The sequence below is a fragment of the Trachurus japonicus genome, chromosome 9, assembly GCF_045865225.1.
Source record: "Trachurus japonicus isolate A0001 chromosome 9, Traja_1.0".
In the NCBI taxonomy this organism is placed as follows: domain Eukaryota; kingdom Metazoa; phylum Chordata; class Actinopteri; order Carangiformes; family Carangidae; genus Trachurus; species Trachurus japonicus.
The window spans coordinates 36,881,095-36,904,442 of record NC_140915.1 but is presented as its reverse complement, the minus strand read 5'-3'; the positions used below and the strand labels follow the sequence as shown (position 1 = coordinate 36,904,442).

The 23,348-nt window shown below is 42.4% G+C and overlaps 2 protein-coding genes across 2 annotated transcripts; one reads left to right on the top strand and one right to left on the bottom strand.

The window, feature by feature from the left end:
* Window positions 1–6,570: 6,570 nt before the first annotated feature.
* On the bottom strand, window positions 6,571–12,323 carry ogfod2 (2-oxoglutarate and iron-dependent oxygenase domain containing 2). Its single transcript, XM_085787662.1, has 7 exons — window positions 12,163–12,323; window positions 11,884–11,940; window positions 10,208–10,318; window positions 10,020–10,116; window positions 8,870–8,994; window positions 8,188–8,445; window positions 6,571–7,252 (listed from the first exon to the last, which is right to left on the bottom strand). The coding sequence occupies exons 1-7, from the start codon at window positions 12,295–12,297 to the stop codon at window positions 6,986–6,988; spliced, it is 1,050 nt and encodes a 349-aa protein (XP_085643788.1). The 5' UTR covers window positions 12,298–12,323; the 3' UTR covers window positions 6,571–6,985.
* Window positions 12,324–14,172: 1,849 nt separating this feature from the next.
* On the top strand, window positions 14,173–22,986 carry LOC146982136 (gypsy retrotransposon integrase-like protein 1). The gene is made up of 8 exons (XM_085787661.1): window positions 14,173–14,557; window positions 16,263–16,456; window positions 17,595–17,706; window positions 17,800–17,938; window positions 19,322–19,376; window positions 19,489–19,746; window positions 19,831–19,947; window positions 22,214–22,986. Exons 1-8 carry the CDS (start codon window positions 14,389–14,391, stop codon window positions 22,469–22,471), a joined length of 1,302 nt encoding a protein of 433 aa, XP_085643787.1. The 5' UTR covers window positions 14,173–14,388; the 3' UTR covers window positions 22,472–22,986.
* Window positions 22,987–23,348: the final 362 nt, after the last annotated feature.

Here is a 23,348-nt window from a genome sequence, read left to right as displayed (position 1 = left end):
CATGGTTCTCCATCCATCAGCAGCTCAGGAGGCAGAGGAAGAAGAAGGAAAAAAAGAAAGGTCAGTGAGACTACTACGACTATTATTTCAATAAAATAATAATTGTAACAATAGACATACAGAATACCAGAATAAACAGGTTCTCACAATAACACAACTTGCTGCCTAACTACACTATAGGTGATTTGTTTTCCGTGTCAGAGGCTCATACTCACCTTCTCCGTCCTCATAAGGCAGCAGCTCTAAGAGACAAGTTCAGCTCAGGAGGCAGAGGGAAGTCATGGTTAGTGAGATGAACAAGAACTAAACATGGAGGTAAACAGCATCAACGTAGAGAAGCTCACACTCACCTTTTTTGTCCTCGTCAGCTGGGATCTCCAGAGTTGATCCCAGCTGACTCTGGGCGAGGGGAAGGGGAAGGGGAAGGGGGGGGGGGCAAGAGGGGGGTGGGGGGTGGATGTGGGGGTGCACTACTGTAAGAAGGAGTATTATGATGATGCTCGACCAACAAAATTGACCGAACCCCGCCAGACGCAAAGGCCAGTCCCAAGAAAGAAAGAGCGCTGGTCGAGCCACGGAACCTAAATTTGCAGAACTACAGAAAACCAAGTTGTTTGGTGAATAATATGATGCTCAACCAACCAAACTGACCGAACCCCGCCAGACGCAAAGGCCAGTCCCAAGAAAAATGGTTAATCGAGCCACTGAACCTGAATGTGCAGAACTACAAAAAAAAAACAAGTTGTTTGGTGAATAATGAAATGCTCAACCAACCAAACTGACCGAACCCCGCCAGACGCAGAGGCCAGTCCCAAGAAAAATGGTTGATTGAGACACTGAACCCAAATGTGCAGAACTACAGAAAAACCAAGTGCAGTTAAGTGTTTGGTGAATAATAAAATGCTCAACCAACCAAACTGACCGAACCCCGCCAGACGCAAAGGCCAGTCCCAAGAAAAATGGTTGATCGAGCCACTGAACCTGAATGTGCAAAACAACAACAACTACAGGATAAAAAGCTCAGGTGCAAGACGCCACCTGGGCGGTTCACGGCCTCGGAGGAGGTGCAGGTGAGGTGACTGAGTGATACCTGCAGCAGAGAGTCTCCTCCTCTCACAGCCGGGGCCTCTTGGCTGGAGCACCGGACACCGCCTGGTCCTCCTCCTCCTGCCGGCGCCTCCTGGAGGAGCGGGGTGGAGCACCAACAGGCTGGAAGAAAACATGAGCAGAACCAAGAGAGACGCCCCGGAGGGCAGAAGGAGGAGAAAAATGCAGAAGAAAAGAGGCAGCAGCACGAGCAACAGGCGGGAAAGGAGCAGGACGGCGAGGAGCAGGAGGAGCAGGAAGTAGAAGAGTAGGAGGTAGAAAAGCAGGAGTAACAGGAGGAGGAGAAGGAGATAGAGGAGTAGCAGGAGGAGAAGGAGATAGAGGAGTAGCAGGAGGAGAAGGAGGTAGAGGAGTAGCAGGAGGAGAAGGAGATAGAGGAGTACGCGGGAAAGGAGTAGGAGGTCGAGGAGCAGGACGGCGAGGAGCAGGAAGCAGAAGAGTAGGAGGTAGAGGAGTAGCAGGTGGAGAAGGAGAAGGAGATAGAGGAGTAGAAGGTGTAGGAGAAGGAGATAGAGGAGTAGCAGGAGGAGTAGAAGGAAATAGAGGAGTAGAAGGTGGAGGAGAAGGAGATAGAGGAGTAGAGGGTGGAGAAGGAGATAGAGGAGTAGAAGGAAATCGAGGAGTAGAAGGTGTAGGAGAAGGAGATAGAGGAGTAGCAGGAGGAGAAGGAGAGAGAGGAGTAGAAGGAGGAACAGGTCGGAAAGCAGAGGCAAGGCGAGGAGCAGCACGCTGCAGAGAAGGAGGAACACGCTGCAGAGCAGGAGCACGAGGCCTGACAGCAGAAGGAGCAGGCCTCAAAGCAGGGACAACAAGAGGAGGAGCAGCGCTGAGAGGAGAGGCAGCAGGAGAAATGGGACGGAAAGGAGAAGCAGGAGGAGCAGGCTGGGAAGCAAAGGGGGAAGAGGAGTGGTCGGCAGGAGGGCAGGGGGGGCAGGGAGAGCAGGGAGAGCCAACAGGAGGCAAGTAGTTGGCAACAGTGAAAGCAGGAGGAGCAGCAGAGTAAGAAGGAGGAGAATTCTCCCAGAAAGCAGGAGGAGCAGCAGCAGGAGAAATGGGCTGGAAAGGAGAAGCAGGAGCAGCAGGCTGGGAAGCAAAGGGGGAAGAGGAGTGGTCTGCAGGAGGGCAAGGGGAGGAGGAGGAGGAGGAGGAGAGAGAGGAGGGAGAGCTGGGAGAGCCAGAGCAAGCAGAAGAGGAGGTGTCTGCAGGATAGCAGGTGGAGGAGGAAGAGAAGGAGGGCCAGGAGTCAGCAGAAAAGGGGGAGGAGAGACCAACAGGAGGCAAGTAGTTGGCAGGAGGACCAGTAGAGTAAGAAGGAGGAGAATTCTCCCAGAAAGCAGGAGGAGCAGCAGAGTAAGAAGGAGGAGAATTCTCCCAGAAAGCAGGAGGAGCAGCAGAGTAAGAAGGAGGAGAATTCTCCCAGAAACCAGGAGGAGCAGCAGCAGGAGAAATGGGCTGGAAAGGAGAAGCAGGAGTAGAAGGCTGGGAAGCAAAGGGGGAAGAGGAGTGGTCTGCAGGAGGGGAAGGGGAGGAGGCAGAAGAGGAGGTGTCTGCAGGATAGCAGGTGGAGGAGGAAGAGAAGGAGGGCCAGGAGTCAGCAGAAAAGGGGGAGGAGAGAATGCTGGAGCCAACAGGAGGCAAGTAGTTGGCAGGAGGAGCAGTAGAGTAAGAAGGAGAAGAATTCTCCCAGAAAAAAGGAGGAGCAGCAGAGTAAGAAGGAGGAGAATTCTCCCAGAAAGCAGGAGGAGCAGCAGAGTAAAAAGGAGGAGAATTCTCCCAGAAAGCAAGAGGAGCAGCAGGGCAGAAAGGAGGAGCAGACTGCCAGATAGCAGGAGGTGCAACAGGAGGAGCAGCAGGAGGAGCAAGGGGGGGTGCAGCAGGAGGAGCAGCCTGCCAGAAAGCAAGAGGAGCAGCAGGAGGAGCAGGAGGAGGAGTAACCTGCCAGAAAACAAGAGGAGCAAGAGGGGGAGCAGCAGGGGGAGCAGCCTGCCAGAAAGCAAGAGGAGCAGCAGGAGGAGCAAGAGGAGGAGCAAGAGGAGGAGCAGGCTGCCAGAAAGCAAGAGGAGCAGCAGGAGGAGCAAGAGGAGGAGCAGCAGGAACAAAGAGATCAGGTGCAGCATCCATGAAAGCAGGAGAAGCAGCAGAGTAGAAAGGAGCAGTGTCACCTGGCTGGTGGTCCTGCATCCTGGTGGAGGAGGTGATGGAGGAGGTGGTGATGGAGGTGATGGAGGAGGTGGAGGAGGTGGTGATGTCAACCGCTGGGTGGAGGACGGGGGAGAACAGCCAGCTGGGGAGAAGAACATGAAAATGTCACATGATCCATTTGTAAAAGCAAAAGAGGCTGGAGCAGCCTGCAGGACATGGAGAGAGCTCAGTGGTGGTGATGATGTGTGTGTGTGTGTGTGTGTGTGTGTGTGTGTGTGTGTGTGTGTGTGTGTGTGTGTGTGTGTGTGTGTGTGTGTGTGTGTGTGTGTGTGTGTGTGTGTGTGTGTTGGTCGTAGCAGCAGCAGAGGAACCACACACTCATCATGGGAACCTCCAACAAACACAGCTGCACTTTGAACTAGTTTTCAGATTGACAGGTTTCTATCTCTGATCAATAGCTCACATCAGATCAATAGTCTCATTCTATCAGACAATCCCATAGTCCTTATTTAAAGATAAGATACAAACAGCTTTGTATCCATAGTGAGATAAAACAACACATGAAGCCACGAACTGTGAACTCACTTGTTTATAATAAATACTGTACACACACCTAATAAACTGTAACTTTAAAATCATCTGTTCACCTTCAACAGGCAAACAGAGGAACGGGCCCTGGACTGGACTGGACCTGCACGTTCCAACGTGTGTTCCATTATCTCCATGGTGACAACACATATATAGATTTGTATTAATTAGCATTTTTTGAAAAAAAAAAAGGCCCAGTCGCAATCTTTAATATTACATTTTCGACAGCAATTTGTTTTAAAAACTGTAATGTCAAACCAAAATATCAGCATGTTTGAGTCAATACTTCATTGTTAACACATTCCACATCTGGCCCGGGAAACAAGGCCCAGGTTTTCTGATAAATCATCATTTTACACCAAGAAAATGTCAAGTATCACTATGAAGCTAACATTCTATTCATGTTTTTATGCTAATATTCAATAAATTACATCAATTGAGAGATATTTTGGGATTAAAACCATATTCTGGCGGTTCAAGAAGATGAACTGAGGCATCTGGTAGCATATAAAATGAAAACATGTCTTACCTACAAAGGACTGGGTCCAAAGCAGGTGCTGCCCGGTGGGGGGTCCGACCGGGCCTTGTTTTCCGCTGATTAAATCTGCAGGTGGGTCTTCTCCAGTTGAGTCCTCCAATCGATAGTTTTCCGGAGATCTGTTCACAGCTTTCCAAAGGTGTCCAAAGGGTTTTGTAGTCCGCTCAAGTCCGCAAAAGGTCAATTTGCCAACAGAGGTTTTGCGCTGGGTCAACACAGAGTCAAGTCCAAGTGCAAATGAGACACAGAGCAGTTCGGTCAGATGTCACAGTTCCGTTGCCATGGCTTCCACGGAACGTCGGCGCGTGCTTTCGTGCGTGTGCAAGAGATGCAACATGATGAGATAAGATAAGATAAGATAAGATAAGCAGTAGACAAAAAAATATGAGCAGCACCAGCGCTGGTTTGGGCTCAATAAACTAAAATGCTAATATTTAAATTGTGAAACTAAAATTTAGTAAACAATATGAGGAGTTTTAAAATGCTACAAAAATAGGATTGTCTCACACAGTGTACTGCACTGGTTTGGGGTCAATAGGTCACATGACCTGGAAGCTATAAGCTAAAACGTTATTACATTATGAGATTTATTTAAAATGAATAGAAATTATGAGGACTGTTTGAATGCAATAAAAAGAGGTGCCTCATACCGCACCTGTAGCACTATTGGGGTCAATAGGTCACATGACCTGGAAGCCATTTCATATTGAAATTATGAAATGTATTAATTATCCAAGGTTGCAGCAGCAGACAACAGCAAATAAATATATAGCACAGTTATTAAATAGCAATATAACCAGTATGGGATGCAGTTGACCAGCATCTCATGCTGCTTTTGGTGTGTTTGGATGCTGGTCACTATCATCCCATGCTTTTGTTGGTCTATGACTGTGTGAAATTAGTTTTAAGTTGGATATTGAACAGACCGGACGTGTTGGCTGTTCGTTCACAATCTGTTCAGTCTCTAACACCTCACTCGTACTGTAGTACCACAATCTCATTTAGAGACAATCGACAAATTGCCATTGAAATAACATCCAATCAGTGTTATCTATATCTTCTAGAAATATTTCTCTCATACATATTTAGTTTATCCTACTACTCTAGATAAATCAGACACACCATTTTGTATGGTATTTTAGTACTCCCATATTTGATATCAATAATAGCATTATTTTCACAATAGCTTCCGGGGTCATGTGACCAGTTGGCTTAAAATCAGTTTAGGACCATAGTGCTAGGCTGACTGTGTGAGACCCACCTTTTAATTGCATTTCAACACTCCTCATATTTTATTTTTCATAAATTTTAATACATTTCATAATGTACATATGAGTGTTTTAGCTCACTGGCTATTTTTATTGAATATTTACAGCCCTCATATTTTTTTTAAAATTAGTTTTAAATACATTTAATCATATCAGCGTTTTAGCACAATAGCTTCCAGGTCATGTGACCTATTGACCCCAAACCAGTGCAGCACCATAGTGTTACACATGTGCACCACATGGGCACATAGCAGGGACAAAAAGAAACAACCCAAAAAGTCCTGATGTTGCAGAAAAGGATCACTTTTATTGTGCGAGATGTAGCGTGTACACATTCATGTCGGTGTTTTTACTCCCCAAGACTTTGTATGAGAATATAATCAACTCCCAGCACAAGACTAAATGCATGACAATAAGAACCAAATGCACACAGGATGGATATTCATGGATATAATTTATGTAATTAAAATATTATTATTCCAAACTATGTGTGTTGTCTTGAGTTGGACATGACAGTGTTTTTGTCTGTGGCCTGGCCCAGTGAAAAGGTAAAAACAAAAGCTGATCACAGGCACAGACAGCCAATCAGAGAGTGAGTTACTTGATGCTAGTAGCAGCATGTGATGTCAGGCTGCTGAAGAGCAGCCAAAACATCTGTCTGGTCTGGTTCCTTCACTTCCAGACACAACCAGCACTGACCAAAGTGACATCACTGTGACAGTGACCCTTTGGAATTTCCCCAAAGAAATAAATGTTATATTTAAGTTCAATGTTTTTCCGACAAATGTGTTGAGTATGTCTCATAAAACATTCACAAATCCAAAATTTCATATGAAATCCTGCATCATTCCGGTCCATGTTTGGCTCTGACCTGCAGTCGTCTTCTTCTTCTCTGCCACACTGCTTCACTTCTTTGAATGTACACTAAATAATCTTAGGTAGAGAATACAACCACACTGCCTAGGATTACTGGAGTTTGACCAGAATGGTTTTTATATAATGTATAATTAAATACAATTTAATTGTACAAATACTAAATATTAATAATTCCAACTTTACTTGGATTACAGTTAGCATGTCAATAAAACTGTATTAATTAACCATGAGTATTAATGCCCTGCTGCAGTTACTCAGTGTAGACTTAATAAACCACAGCAAACCTGTCTGTTCATCACATCAAAAAACCATTTTGACTGAATGAACCAAACTCATCATCCCTCAGCAGGAGGTAACAATCTACTGCTGTCTGTCCTCTCCTGTCTGAATGTGGCAGCAGTCAAAAGTGCAAATATAAACCCTCCACGCAGAGTCTCTTGTGAAAGACCGGCAGCAGCTGCAGACACTACGTCAGCACACAGGCAACGTTGACGGGGGCGTCGGCGTGTTTGGTAAAGCCGTCGGCGAAGCCCTCTCCCTCCACCAGCGCCGGCTTCCTGTTGCACATGGGACACAGTTTGTTGCGCTCCCGCGACGCTCTCATCCAAACGATGAGGTTCCAGCGCTGGCCGGAGGAGATGGGCAGGGCCCCGTGCATGTGTTGGCCCCGGTGGAGGAGGCCCTCGGTCACCCTGTGTTCAACCTCTGAGCACTCTGTGTCGCTCAGAGGAACCTGCAGGGGGCGACAAACCACTGGTCATGAGAGCATCTCTACACTTTGACCAGCAGGATTTATTATAGTCCATTAATCAGAATCTTCCATGACCGAATGACATTGTTTGGAATAATCGATAATATTCAATCTATAAAAAACAGCCTATAAAGAGAGCAATTTTAAAAATAATGTACAGTCAGAGGTAGTATTTTCAATTAAACTAGGAGATCTGTTGTAACTGTAAGCAATATATACAGTACTGTGCAAAGGCTTTAGGCAGGTGTGGCATTTTTCACGCCTGCCTAAAACTTTTGCACAGTGCTGTATCACTGCAAAAACTCAAATATCTTACCAAGAACATTTGTCTATGTCTAGTCAAAAGAAATCTCATCATACTTAAAATAAGACTCATCACATAAAAGTAGCTTGTTTTTAGACACTTTTTACTTCTTTCAAGCATATTTTCACTTGAAATAAGAAGAAAAATTTGATACAAGTCTTCCTTATTACCGGTACAAGCATAAAAAATTGCTTTCGCTGGCAGATTTTTTCTACTTATTTCAAGTGAAAATGTGTTTGAAACAACAAAAAGAGATTCGTTTTGACGAGAAATTAGACATTTTGACAATAAGACAAATATTCTTGGAAAGATTTTGAGTTTTTGCAGTTAAATTAAAGTTACAAGTTTTATTGATGAAGACTGGAGGATTTAGTTGGTAGTAAGAAGAAACTTTTCTGCAGAGCCCTGTGCAGGAAACATCAATGACACATGATGTTATAAAACACACACAAAGAACTTCGCCCTTCTGAGGCTGTATTGTAATTTTCCTCCTGACTGATCAGATTTATTTTTTATACTCTATATAAACCCATATGATGTGTAATAGCACAATAACATGGGTGCAGTGGTGAAAGTGTCATTACACACAGGAGGACTACATCCATGTACTCACCTGTCTCATGTCACCAAAGTAAAGGTTTCCCTCGGTGAAGTCCTTCCCCAGAGAGACGTTCAGGGTGACCTCTGCGTTGTCGTAGTGGTAGCTCAGGTCCAGGTCTTCATTCATGTCATATTTCACCACGAAGGCCTTGTGGCTGTCCAGACAGCGCCCCCCACAGTCCGGGTACAGCAGGGAGGTGAGGGGATGTAGATACTGCTCACGGAGAGGCGTGAAGAAGCCCTCGTCGAAACCCAGTTCATTCAGGAGAACCTGGAGAGGAGGAGGAGAAGAGGATAAATCACCTCGAGTTCCTGAAGGACTCACATTTCATCCCTTGACCTCCCTTCAACTCTACATGTCTCATTCAAACCTCTTCCATGACTTCAACATCTTAAATGGCTCTAATTTAAAGGTGCAGTGTGGTTGCATATCGGAACGTATTCTTGATGTTGCATTCATGTGAAATGAGAAAGCTTTCATTTGTATGCGGGTGTGATTCGACTTCAGTGAAATACGTATTTATGAAAGTAATATTTGATTTTTGCTAATAAAAAGCCAAATAAGTTACATACTGGGACTTTAATGTTATAATATGCAGGGTTACCCCTAAAAACAAAGTTTAAACAAATACACACTGCACAATACAGTGATCCAACACAATGGTGCTTTAACAGCTATCAGCCAGATACATTACCCCATAATGGTTCATGGTGTTGGGTCTTCCTTTAGGGGCTGAAGACTGCTCAAAGTGCTCCAGCTCCTCCACCAGCTCCTCACAGAAGCTTCTCTCAAACACAGGGAAGCGATAGACCCGAGGTGCTTCGACAGAGAGAGAGAGAGAGAGAGAGAGAGAGAGAGAGAGGGGAGTCAATCAATGAGGCTCCATGCAGCATGTAACATTGTTGGGATGTGCATTGGTTTTTATTTTTTATTTTACACTTTAAAACCTATAAACTTTGTTGATTCCAACAGCTTGGGCTGCAACCAACAAACAGTTACCATAGTTACAGTTAAATCTGCTCATAATTCTATCATTAAAGGGATAGTTAACATTTTGGCAAATTGACCCATTGCCATAATCCCATAGCAGTACGGTAGGTTTGGTGCAAGCTATTTTTAGAATGGCCGAGCCGAGCGGCGAGCTGCTCAGAGCTACGCTACGGAGGCTAATGGGATTTCTTGGTTTCACTCATCAAACTCATCAAATACACAAACAAAACTCATCAACAAAACACAAACTCATCCAATACAGGTAAATTCATGCAAAACCCCTGATGCGTGTTGCCTTCAGGGGCAGTTTTTCGGCAAGCAGTCTCTATTTACCTCGAAAACAACTCCGTCTTGTAACGTTGTGTTATTATCTCATAGCGTGGTGAATGTGCAGGTCACAACTTGTCCACCAGAGCGTTTTGGAGTTGTTGGATTGTGTATTTGATGAGTTTGATGAGGGAAACCAGCGCTGAGCAGCTCGCAGCTCGGCGGTTCTAAAAATATCTTGCACCGACAAATAAAGGTAACAAACCTACTGCTACTGTGGGGATTACGGCAATGGGCCAATTTGCCAAAATGTTGAACTATCCCTTTAAGTTTGTTAACTGTGAGAAATAATAGCTTTATAACACTGAAATGTTTTTGTTTGTATAGACTGTGACAAATTTTAAAATGACAGTAATTTAGGGATGGCCACCGTTCTGGTCATTGAACACCTCATCTCATTAATGACTCATTAGAACTTGTAACACAGGTACATTTTTTAACTTCACAAACACACCTTGATGTTCTATGTCCACAAAACTGTGTTTTATTATTGTGTATTGTGTAAAACAAAGCCCTGTCCAGCTCACCTGCCTCCTCCAACCGGTTTAAGAGACCTTGTTCACTGGTGTCGCTGCTTCGACAGTATCCAACGATCTGCTTGAACTCTGGGGTGAGGTAAGACTCCTGGAGGGAGGTGGCACGCAGATGTGTTTAAGAAAATAAAATGTTAATGACAAATGACAATATCAATAGCAGAGACTGACACAGTAAATACCTGCAGGTGGTAGACATGAGGATGGAGCGGCTGGTATGTGTCCTTTATAGCAGCAGCTCTCTGAGTGGACGTCACACTGAGACGCTTCCTCCTGTCCACTTCCTGTGAAATCTAAAGACAACAGGTATTACAAATGTACAAGTCACTTTTAAGGCTTGAGAGTTACTGATGTCTTTTAATGTAACCGTTTGGGAATTGTTATTATCATGGATTTGTTTTTTCTTTTCTTTTCTTGTAACAGGATCTGTGTATGTATTGCAACTGGATCTATGTATTGTTATAATTTATAACTTGAACTTTTAAGGAGGACTCCAGGAAGACTAGCCTGTCTTTTGTGCGTCGGCTAAAGGGGATCCTCAATAAAAAATAAACAGCAGACGTTCAATATATAAATAATAGAGCATTTGAGTCTAGTTTGTCCGCTTTCATGTACCGTATTCAAAGATGGCGATGCAACATGACAGCCTCCCGGCCACCTACTGTATGTATTGTAAACAACTCATTCTAAGCTACAAGACAGCTTTCATTTGTATGCGGTTGTGATTAGACTTCAGTAAACATGTATTTGATTTTTGCTAATAAAAAGCCAAATAAGCTACATACTGTCCCTTTAACAAAGTGTATGGATGCAGTGTTGTAAAAGAGGCTTACAGTAATCAACATGTATCGAACAACATGTTTGAGGCAGGACTACAGAACAGAAATAGGGAACAGGGGCAATATGGCAGAAAATAGTTGCAAAAATGCAACTTAAAGGCTTAATTTCTCAAAAAACGGTATAAAATGCTTGATAGCCTACTGCATGAGTGAGCGTTCAGGATGGTCCTGAGGTCAACTGTATCAACCATTGTCATAAATGATGAACCAAAGTGTTGTTACTGTACAGTAAAAAATAAAATAAGGGAAGGAATGATGAAAGGAAAGAAGGAAGAAAGGTAGGAAGTAAGGCAGGAAGGATGAAGAGAAAGATGGGAGGAAAGAAGGAAGGGGAAAAGGAAGGAAAGATAGATGGAGGGAACAGACTGGGTTAATTGGGTCAAAAAGGAAGGAAAAAGTAAGGGCAAAGGAAGGAAGGGAGGGAAAAGGGATTGTGGAAAGATGGAAGGAAAGACAGATGGAGGGAGGGAACAGATCCATTCAAGGAAGGAAGAAGAAGGAAGGAAGGGAAAGGGGATTGTGGAAAGAAGGAAGGGAAAAATGAAGGAAAGAAAGATGGAGGGAGGGAACAGATTCATTCAAGGAAGGAAGGAATGAAAGAGAGATGGAAATATGGAGGGAAGGAACAGATCAGGTCAGTTAATTGGGTCAAAAGAGGAAGGAAGAAGTAGGGGACAACAGGTAGGGAGGAAGGAAGGAAAGAGGGAAGGGAAAAGGGATTGTGGAAAGAAGGATGGGAGAAAGGAAGGAAGGAAAGAAAGAAAGAAGGATGGAGGAAGGGAACAGGAGGGTTAAAATCAGCTTGATTGATTGCCTTTGAATTACCGACGTCTTATTTTGAAAACCGGAAGTTAGCTCGTTCGGTAGTAGCACTGACTTTCTTAGTGGACTTCTTGCTGTCGGCTGGCTTGACTACGCGAAAACACACACACACACACACACACACACAGAGAGAGAGAGAGAGAGAGAGAGAGAGAGAGAGAGAGAGAGAGTGTAAACAAACCCACGCGCTCCCTTACCTCACTGAGCACATCATCATACTGTTGGTGTGTGACGCAGCCCAGTCTCCTCAGCAGCTGCAGCAGAGCATCAAACACACGCACACACACACACACACACACACACACATACACACACACACACACACACACAGTTAACAAGAGGGACATGATATGTGTGTGTGTGTGTGTGTGTGTGTGTGTGTGTGTGTGTGTGTGTGTGTGTGTGTGTGTGTGTGTGTGTGTGTGTGTGTGTGTGTGTGTGTGTGTGTGCTGAGGATGTAAACTACCCCCTCTCACCGTCTCATAGTCCAGTCTGAACTGCTGCTGCGACTCAAAGCGGACATGGAGTTTGAAGTCCTTCAGGAAAATATTATCCGTGGTGAAACAGTTACAGGTGAAAAACTGACACCCAACCTCCTCCTCGTTTTTCATCCCTGCCTGTTTAAACAGACCTGTCCAAACCTTTTATATACAGTCTATGGTCCACACTAAACACAGTCAAATACATAATAATTATGCCTCCAACGCTGTGAACCGACAAGCCAGACGTCCATTTCTAAATGATCAGCGGCACGCCACACACACACACACACATCCGCCACATTTCCGGCTTCAGCTGTCAAAATAAATCTGACTACTCATCTCTGTCTGACTGAGAAAATACAACCATTAGCACCCGAATCATCCGAATGAATATTCATCACACAAAGCCTATTTATAGTTTGCCAACAATCCTGAAATACTGTCAGTAGATGCTCTGGTTTGTTTGTCATGAAAATTTTATTTTGAAGAGGCTGTCTTTTTTAGCTGCCATTTTTGTAATTAAATGCTTTATTGCCCCCCGGTGGTCACATGATGTAAATGTATATACAGTATTTATGTATATCCTAGTAAAAATATTAGTTCATTGGAATAATTACTTTACTTTGCTTTGCTTTACTTTACTTTACTTTACTTTACTTTACTTTACTTTACTTTACTTTACTTACTTTACTTTATTTGACTGGGACAGCGCACATCAATGTACATATAAATATGTACAATGGTTACATTAAGATTATCATCATCACCATTATACATTAAATATATAAACCGTCATATTCAAGATGGTCATAACCTTCACACAAGATAGGTTGCAAAGGGCTTATTTGTTGTACCTCTTGTGAAATCACGCTCAGTGCAAAAAAAAAAACAGTCTTATATAGAGCCATATCTTTCTGGAACAAGCTACCTGATAATGCTAGAAGCATAGATTCGGTTACTGTTTTTAAAAATGAAAAGACAATGCCTTGACAGGCAGACTAGCATATATTATTTTACAACTGCTTTTATTTCTGGTCTGTCCAGGCCTATTTTAAAGTTTATGTCTTGTTATAACTGATTTTGTCATTGTTGATATTGTTTTTGTTGTTGTTTGTATGTTATTGTTGTATTGATTTGTAATTGTTTTGTTGTTTGATTTAATATGATGACGATGACGATGATGATGATGATGATGATTATATATGTATATATATACAGTACAGGTCAAAGGTTTGGACACACTCAATGCATTTCCTTTATTTTCATGACTATTTACATTGTAGATTCTCACTGAAATTCCACTAATGAACCCTGACAAGGCTGTCAACCTGTGAAGTGAAAACCATGTTCAGGTCAGGTTCACCTCTTGAAGCTCATCAAGAGAATGCCAAGAGTGTGCAAAGCAGTAATCAGAGCAAAGGGGGGCTACTTTGAATTGGTGGGGGCAGAGATAGAGGAGGAGGAGGAAGAAGGAGAGGAAGAAGAAAAGAAGAAAGAGAAGACAAAGAAGAAAAGACGTGTTTTCAGTTAGTTCACACTTTTTTGTGTTCATTCATAGTTTTGGGTGCCTTCAGTGAGATTAAAGGAAACACATTGAATGAGAAGGTGTGTCCAAACTTTTGGCCTGTACTATATATATATATATATATATATATATATGTATATATATATATGATTATTATTATTATTATTATTATTATTGTTGTTGTTGTTGTTGTTGTTGTTGTTGTTGTTGTTGTACTATGCAGCTTTTCATATTATTTGTTAGTTTAGTGTGATTATTGTAGCCTATGTGGCTTTTTAATGGAGCCCAGGAAGAGTCGCTGCTACCAGGTGCAGCTAATGGGGGTGTTAATCTAATCAAATCAAATCAAATTATTATTATTGATTTATTTGATTGATAGTAGTTACATTATCATCAAGGTAGTCTTGTTTGAAGGGGCATTAGCAGGAAGTACTGCAGTTTGCCCAGGAGGGGCGCTAATGAGACAACACCTAAACTCTACCTGCTTGGTTGCACAGTAGAAGAAGAGAGGGTCTGTCTCCATCCTGTTATGGTTTTGTTGTGGATGTGTGTAGTACATGGATGTATTATATTAACGGTGTAGTACCTACAGTCTGTGTGTAGTACCGATGTTAACTGAGCAGATGGTTGAGGCTGAATGAGGTGTAACGTTACGGTCGGTGTGTGTCCTGTGTGTGTGTGTGCGCTGAGCAGACATGTTGGCCGTGGAGTCGCTGCAGGTCGCGGAGGAGGAGGTGGTCGAGTCCAGCTCCAACAAACTCGGTGACATTTACACCTTGGTAGCTAAAGGCTGTTTACCTCAGTCCATCAACCCTCTACGGAAGAAGAACCTCAAAAGATACGCGCAGAAGTTTATCATTGACGGTAAGAGGAGGGGGTTTAAACCTGAGTTACTTAATGGCAAAACAAAAACACCCAGGATGCACCGCTCTCCTGGCTCTGTTGACATCACCTCCATTCCCAAAATGTTTGTAACATGTAACATAATGTAACATATCTATAGGAGCCCAGGGCAAACTCGGCTCATTCACTGTAACTAGCAAAACAAACGAAATACAGCGCCTTGCAAAAGTATTCATACCCCTTGAACTTTTCCACGTTTTGTCACGTTACAACCACAAACCTAAATGTATATTTTAGGGATTTTATGTGATAGACCAACACAAAATAGCGCATAATTGTCAAGTGGAAGGAAAGTGAAATCTGAAAAGTGTGGCATGCATGCATATATTCAGCCCCCCTGAGTCAATATTTAACCACTTTCTCTGCAATTACAGAGAGTCTTTTGGGGTGTGTCTCTAGCAGCTTTGCACATCTACAGACTGTAGTTAGAACAGCTCCAGTTGAGTCAGACTGGATGGAGAGCGTCTGTGATCAGCAGTTTTCAAGTCTTGCCACAGATTCTCTGGAGGATTTTGGTCTGGACTTTGACTGGGCCGTTCTAACACATGGGTATGCTTTGATGTAAACCAGTCCAGCAGGCTGGTTGTCCTGCTGGAAGATGAACTTCCATCCCAGTCTCAAGTCTTGTGCTGCCTATAATTTAGCTCCATCAGCTCTGAGCAGCTTCCCTGTCCCGACTGAAGAAAAGTCTCCCCACAGCCTGATGCTGCCACCACCATGTTTCACAGTGGATGCTGTGTTCAGGATCATGTGCAGTGTACACAACGCATGCATGTAGGCCAAAAAGTTCTATTTTGGTCTTTGATTTGTAAAACAATCACGTATCATTTTCCTTCCACTTCACCATTATGTGCTACTTTGTGTTGGTCTATCACATAAAGTCCCCAAAAACACATTTAAAGGGACAACAAGGAGTTTCTATTCGGTTCTAAAAAAAGTCTCACATTAATGTGGATGAATCTCCGCTACCCACACTTGTTAATGGGCCCATTTTCGATAAATCTATGGTTTTGTCTCTATCGTTATTTTGTTATTATTAGTGGTGGTGGAGATGCTGGTCGAGCCGACCAGCGTTTCTTTACTTTCGGTTTCGTGGCGAGTCATGAGAATAACGCAGCCGAATCACCGCTTATGGTGGGAACTACAACGGTATGTGATCGTCTTCCAACCTCTGACTTTAATTATTGATTAATGAAAACATGAGTCTGTCTTGCGCCGGTCAAAGAATTTCACGGTGCGCGGAGGCTCATAAATGTAGTGTGAAAATACTTTGCTTTTCCAAAACTCCTCGTTGTCCCTACAAGTTTGTGGTTGTAACGTGACAAAATGTGGGAAGTTCAAAGGGTATGAATACCTTTGCTTTTCAGAGGATAAAAGTGTCTGAAAATAAAGTGTGAGCCAAATTACAGAATGGACTTTGGACTTCAACTATTCAAATACACAGCTTTCCATGTCAATAAGAGCATAAGAGCACATTATATAGATCATTATTCAATGCAACCTTGTGTAAAGTTCTTTCCATATGACAGAACTATTTAATGATGAATTACTCTTTGTGCATCCAGCTGTTTTCTTCTCTGTTGTTGTAATCAAGAACCTTGCTTATGCTGTGAATAATAATTGTCAAACGTCTCATACATCTCCTTCTTCCATATCTTCCCTCCAGAGGGCAAACTGTACTACGTGGGACCCAAGAAAGAGGAGAAAAGGGAGGTGGTGATTGAAGCTGAGAGGAAGAGGCAGATTTTCCTGGACTGCCACTTCAACGACATCGGCCATCACCTGGGCCAAAAGAAGACCGTCCACAGGATCCAGAGCAAGTACTACTGGCTTGGGATCATCAAGGATGTAGTAGACTGGGTATTTTAATCTTCTTTTTTTTGTTGTTGTTGTCATTTATACTTTTTTCTGGCAGCCATAGAGTCACATATGATATGATACAGGCCTGAATGACCAGGTCAAGTTAGTCGAGAAAGAAGGGAAGAACAGAAAAAATATAATAAATACAGTACAAATACGTGGATTTAGTGAGGAAGGAAGAACAGAAATGATATGATGAACGATACATTCAGTAAACAGTTATAGTGCAGGTGTGTACAGTTCGTTAAAGGGATAGTTCAACATTTTGGCAAATTGGCACATTGCCATAACCCCTATAGTCACAGCAGTAGGTTCGTTACCTTTAATTGTCGGTGCAAGCTATTTTTAGAACGGCGGAGCAGAGCCGCGAGCTGCTCAGAGCTACGCTACGGAGGCTAATGGGATTTCTTGGTTTCCCTCATCAAACTCATCAAATACACAAATTTCCAACAACTCCGAAATGCTCTGGTGGACAAGTTGTGACCTGCACATTCACCACGCTATGAGATAATAATGGAACATTACGAGATGGAGTTGTTTTCGAGGTAAATACAGAGACTGATTGCTGAAAAACTGTCCCTGAAGGCAACGCGCATCAGTGGTTTTGCATGAATTTACCTCTAAAACAACTCCGTCTCGTAACGTTGTGTTATTATCTCATAGCGTGGTGAATGTGCAGGTCACAACTTGTCCACCAGAGCGTTTTGGAGTTGTTGGATTGTGTATTTGATGAGTTTGATGAGGGAAACCAAGAAATCCCATTAGCCTCCGTAGCGTAGCTCTGAGCAGCTCGCTGCTCGCAGCTCTGCTCCGCGCTTCTAAAAATAGCTTGCACCGACAATTAAAGGTAACGAACCTACTCCTAAAACTATGGGGATTATGGCAATGGGCCAATTTGCCAAAATGTTGAACTATCCCTTTAAGGCTCAAACCAACCAGTGGCCTAAGTATCTTTCAGGGTACTTGGGAAAGTGTCATATTAATTATTTCACTCCATAAGAGCTGTTCCTCGTTATGCATTTCAAGATTCAAGGTACTTAAATCTCTAAATGTCAAGTGGTAGCTGACATCACATTGGACTATACTGTACTGATAGTATCGTCTAACTTCACTGAGAACCGTCTTCTGCCTGTTTCAGATCAAAGTGTGTGAGACCTGTCAGCACACAGAGAGGAATAAAAACCTGGCCAGGACCGTTCGGCCTATAAAAGTGGACGCACCCTGGGACATCGTTGGGATTGACATTATAGGTTTTTGCCTCACTTAAATCAACAAATAATATTTCTCTCCATTCTTTAATATCTCTCCACAGACTGACACCGGTTTTGTTTTTCTCTCACCAGGACCGTTCCCAGAGACGCAGCAGGGCAACACCAATGTTATAGTTCTCATCGATTACTTCAGCAAATGGCCAGAAGCATTTCCAGTGCAAAAGACAGATACTTTCTCTGTTGCAAGATGCATCTCCAAGTGTATATACAGGTAAAAACACCCCACAGAACCTTGAGTAGTCACTGAGGTTGTAACAAGAACTAAGAGGCATCATGGCTGCTCAAGATCACTACGTAGAGAACGAATCGCCTTGTTTACAACTACTTCCAGGTAGAAAACCAACACGTAATTTGAATGAGAACAGTAGCAACGATTGAGAGTTTAGCTATATATATCATGTTTTTCATGCCCTATCACTGTTTAGACCATGACTGAGTTATTAAAGTTAAACAGGTAACAGTTAGCTCTCCCAATTTACGATAACCATGACTAATTACAAAAACGTTCACACAGAAATAGTAAGGTTTGTCCAGTCATTGGTTTTATAGACTTTACAAACATCAGATTAGTCTAAACAGTGATATAGTGACATGAAAAATGATATATATATATATATATATATATATATATATATATATATATACAGTATATATATATATATATATATATATAGCGAAACTCTCGTCTGTCACTGTTGTTCTCATGCTGGTTTTCTACCCGGAAGTAGTTGTAAACAACAAGGTGATTCGTTCTATAGTTTAATCCTCATTCATTCAGTAAAATCTACTATGATTTTAAAGGGATAGTTCAACATTTTGGCAAATGGGCCCATTGCCATAATCGCTATAGTCATAGCAGTAGGTTCATTACCTTTATTTGTCGGTGCAAGCTAGCTCTTGGTTTCCCTCATCAAACTCATAAAATACACAATCCAACAACTCCACAACGCTCTGGTGGACAAGTTGTGACCTGCACATTCACCACACTATGAGATAATAACAAAATGCTACGAGACAGAGTTGTTTTCTAGGTAAATACAGAGACTGCTTGCTGAAAAACTGTCCCTGAAGGCAACGTGCATCAGCGGTTTTGCATGAATTAGCATCTAAAACAGGTCTGTCTTGTAACGCTATGAGAACGCTATGAGATAATAACAGAACGTTACAAGACAGACCTGATTTAGATGCTAATTCATGCAAAACCGCTGATGCACGTTGCCTTCAGGGACAGTTTTTCAGCAAGCAGTCTCTGTATTTACCTAGAAAACAACTCTGTCTCGTAGCATTTTGTTATTATCTCATAGTGTGGTGAATGTGCAGGTCACAACTTGTCCACCAGAGCGTTTTGGAGTTGTTGGATTGTGTATTTGATGAGTTTGATGAGGGAAACCAAGAAATCCCATTAGCCTCCGTAGCGTAGCTCTGAGCAGCTCGTGGCTCTGCTCCGCCGTTCTAAAAACAGCTTGCACCGACAAATAAAGATAACAAACCTACTGCTATGACTATAGGGATTATGGCAATGGGCCTATTTGCCAAAATGTTGAACTATCCCTTTAACTTGAAGTTGAACTAATTCAGCTCTGTCTTCAATCAGGTTTGGTGCTCCTAAAACGATAGCGTGCACGCAGAATGCTGACTTCTGTGACGAGGTGAGGCGTGAGTCACAGAGTTCATTCATAAAAGATAAACGGATGAATAAACGGAGCAGGGACGGCGGGCGGCGCTGTTGTGTTTCACATCCTGGATGTTTTTTTTTTCCAGGTGACGAAGCTGCTGTGCAACAGGTGGAGCATCGTGCAGAAGGTCTCTCCTCTGGACCAACCTCAGCTCAACCCGCTCCACGACTGCACCGGCCCTTTACTGAAAGAAGCCGTAGTGCAGATGGTGACGGAGAAGCAGGCCGAATGGGACGACTTCCTAGACCCCGTGCTGTTTCTGTTCAGGACGTCCACCAACCCGACCACCAAGTTCACCCCTCACTCCCTCATGTTCAACAGGAAAGCTAATTTACCCAACGAGGTGAGACCGTGCGGATGAGACATTTTGTGTAACTGTGTTTATGTTGGTGTGTCTGCGCATTAAATGTAATTTCCTGTCCTCTAGACCACACTGAGCCTGCTGAATTACGAAGAACAAGAGCAGGATATGTATTCCTCCAAGGAGGACACCTCTACATATATGACCATAATGCAGGAGCAGCAGAACTCCATCAAGCAGCTGGTAACTCACTGTGATTTGATCTCATGAATGATGTTTGCTTTAGGTGATCTAGTTTTTTGTCACATGTGCGCAACTTTACATAAATGCAAAGTAGCAGAGTGATGCTTCTCAGTCAGTTGACCTTTTTACAAGGTCTGGGCAGCTTTAAAGGGACATTGTGTAAGTTCTCCTGTTATCTATTCACGAAAATCGATTATTTTGTTCAAAATTATGTTTTTCATTAATCAGTAATCACCCCCATCAACAAACTGAAGTGTTCCTTTCAGCTCTGAATGAGCCGTTCATATCATTCAGTCGTCTCAGGTGGAGGTGGCGTCTGTGAAAAGTCACCGCGGTAACGCAGTGAGGAGGAATGGAGCATTACACTGATGCTGCATTCACCTGCAGTCGGGCAGACGGCTGTTGGTAACAAACCAGATGTCATTTTAGTCACAGAAGTCCAGAGAAAGCCGGTAAAACGTGGGTCAGGTAAACAATACCACATCGCCATGACAACATATTGTCACGTGTATTGTTTTGCCTAGAGGCTTGTTTATGCCGTTACGTGCAGCGGCTGTCGTCCGTCTGCCGTCTGCCCAATTTCACGTGAATGCAGCATGAAAACAACGCAACGCTAGATGGGAGTAATTCCTACACAATGTCCCTTTAACAGTTTGTGTTGGTTCACATGTATCTTAGCATGTTGGATGTGATGTTTGTGTTGAGTGTTGAACACCCAGTCAAGTGTATTTGGGTCAATGACGTGATGTAACCTAAGTGTAACTGGTATTTTTTCATAAAAATCTGACTATATACAGAGAAAAAACTGGACTCAAATGTGGAATGAATGTTACTGTATTTACTATGTTTCTTGACAAATTTTACATAATTTGTCACATTATTTAGAAAAAAAGCAGTGGTTTTAGGATATTTCCTGCTCAGTGTTTCCAAAATGCATTAAAATTTAAATATTGAAATACAAAAAAAAATCAATTTCAATTTAATGTTTTCAGAAGAAAGTATAATTTTAATAAGTACATGTAAATCCACTGTAGGTTGATAGAATATTAAAATGACATAAAAACCAACATTAAATACAAAATGTACATCTTAACAAATCTGATGCTTTTAAACAATTTTAAAATATATTTCTGAATTGCTCGTCTTGCCAAGCATTATTGACCCATTACACAACAGAAACTTGACTCTTGCTCCCAGAGGTTTTTGTCACATAAACTCTCATTTCTACTCTCTTTATAGTCATGTAGGATTCAGAGTCAACACTGCATTTCTCATGTGTTATGTGACAGGAATATTCACAACTACATGCATTTGTACCAGTGAGGAAAGAACAGAACTTCAGGCACTCTTGCATGGAGCAGGGGGACAAAGGTAGCTTGAGTTGTAGATTAAAAAGCCTTTATTTTATTATGGCTAATACAAAGACAAAGCTGAAGAGACCGGTTACGACCACTTCGGTCTTCATCAGGGTTACAAATGGAGACATGATGTTCTAACAAGCCTTGACTGTCCCAGTCTTAATTGATAAGTTGATACGGGTGGTAGAACTCAAGTGAAATCCACAATCAGGGCAGTGATGCCAAACCCAGATTGTGTTGAGGAAATACGGGTAGTTGAAACAGTCTGTGATTTAAAGGGATAGTTCACCCAAAATTCAAATTTCACTCATTATCTACTCACCCTCATGTCGACTAAGAGCTGTGAGAATTTTCAGAGTCCTCCGTGCCTTCTCTGAGTTATGGGGGGTCCGCTTAGCAGTATTTGTCCATATAATGGTTGTCAATGGATACCAACTTTCTTCGCCCAAAAAGACACACCAAAAAACATCCAAATACCTCCATACTGCTCGTCTGTAATGTCCCTCTTGTATTGAAGACCCGACATGAGAAATTGTTCCGCCGGTCAATGCAAATCACGCGAGATTTGCACTGACACAGGCAGAACAGTGAATCAAGACACTGGGAGTTTCCGCTACAAACAAGCTTAAAATATAGACTTATTTAATTTTTTTCAGAACAATTTCTCATGTTGGGGCTTCAATACAAGACGGACATTACACACGAGCAGTATGGAGGTATTTGGATGTTTTTTGGTGTGTCTTTTTGGACGAAGAAAGTTGGTATCCATTGACAACCATTATATGGAAAATTCTCACAAATTTGAATTTTGGGTGAACCATCCCTTTTAATATAGCAGATATGTGGAGAAATAATTCAGCACAGATGTTTAATATTTGCACTGATTATATTCTGTGTTTTATTTCCAGGTGATAGCCAATATGAATGCAGCATACAAACAAGAGAAGAAGAAGAACACCAAGCGCAGGGCACACAACATGCCCTCAATGACCTTTAAAATTTCAGATCCTCTCTTCGGCACTGGAGACTCACCCTCACCTAAAAAACTGAAAGAAAGTTTATATTTGTCTTTTCCTGTTGACACGGTGCTGTCCACGGAGCAGAACAGCTCAGAGGACATAAAGACTGAGTTGGTCTATCACTTACCTGAGTCTGACGTCCACTGAGAGGGACGGGTTGAAAGGGATTGGAGGACAGATACACCAGTGGAGCAGGACTACGTGTCCTCGGGAGCTGCCTGAAGTCTTGGACCGTAGACGGACACCCAGATGAATGTGATCAGTGCTACCAACGCTCAGTTGAAGACACTGCCTGTTGACATTTCACTTGTAGATGAATCTCACACTTAGAAACAGAATCCACTGTCCAAAGAAACAGCAGTAAACACTGAATTACTCTCAATTCTCTACAAAACGTGTTTTCCATGAAAAAAAAAAAAGGTGACTTACTTGTTCTCACTTTGTTGTACAAATGTTCTTACACTGCGATAATCAAAAATAAAGCTATTGTTTTGTTCGTGACGCCTTGGTGTACAGTCATTACATAACAGGAAATGAAATATCGCTAGTGAGGAGTTGTTAGTCTTCGTCTGTCGGCCCTGCTGCAACTATTACAGAATGTAGAAATATTACACATACAAAAGGCTGATGAACTGAAACTATATGCAAATTATTTGTTAAATTAAATTGCAGTAGAGTTTTAGTTGATTATTATCAGCTAATAAGGCCACCACTCCTTGGGGTTTACTCTGTGTTGATAATAGACAAATAATTGACATTTGCAATAAAGCTGCATTATTTTTGTTGGCCACTTGAGAGCAGAAGATAAGCTGAATTGTTAATGTATAATCAGCCTACAGTGCTACAGTGAACTATCTATCACATCCAGCAGACACAAACAAACGGAATACATACTTTTATCTAATTAATGAAGTAAATCCTGAATTTATTATTATTATTCTCAGCTCTCAAATGAACTCTAATATATATAGAGACCACTCCCAAAATGACCAGTTTCTCTGGTTTTACTATTTATAGGTATGTG

Coding starts and splice junctions, on each gene's coding strand:
- LOC146982136 (XM_085787661.1), top strand. CDS start 14,389: ATGTTGGCCGTGGAGTCGCTGCAGGTCGCGGAGGAGGAGGTGGTCGAG. Junction 16,457..17,594: donor TCAAGGATGTAGTAGACTGG/GTATTTTAATCT, acceptor TGCCTGTTTCAG/ATCAAAGTGTGTGAGACCTG. Junction 17,707..17,799: donor CGTTGGGATTGACATTATAG/GTTTTTGCCTCA, acceptor TTCTCTCACCAG/GACCGTTCCCAGAGACGCAG.
- ogfod2 (XM_085787662.1), bottom strand. CDS start 12,297: ATGAAAAACGAGGAGGAGGTTGGGTGTCAGTTTTTCACCTGTAACTGT. Junction 10,319..11,883: donor ATGATGATGTGCTCAGTGAG/GTAAGGGAGCGC, acceptor TGTTGTCTTTAG/ATTTCACAGGAAGTGGACAG. Junction 7,253..8,187: donor ACTTTGGTGACATGAGACAG/GTGAGTACATGG, acceptor CGCCCCCTGCAG/GTTCCTCTGAGCGACACAGA.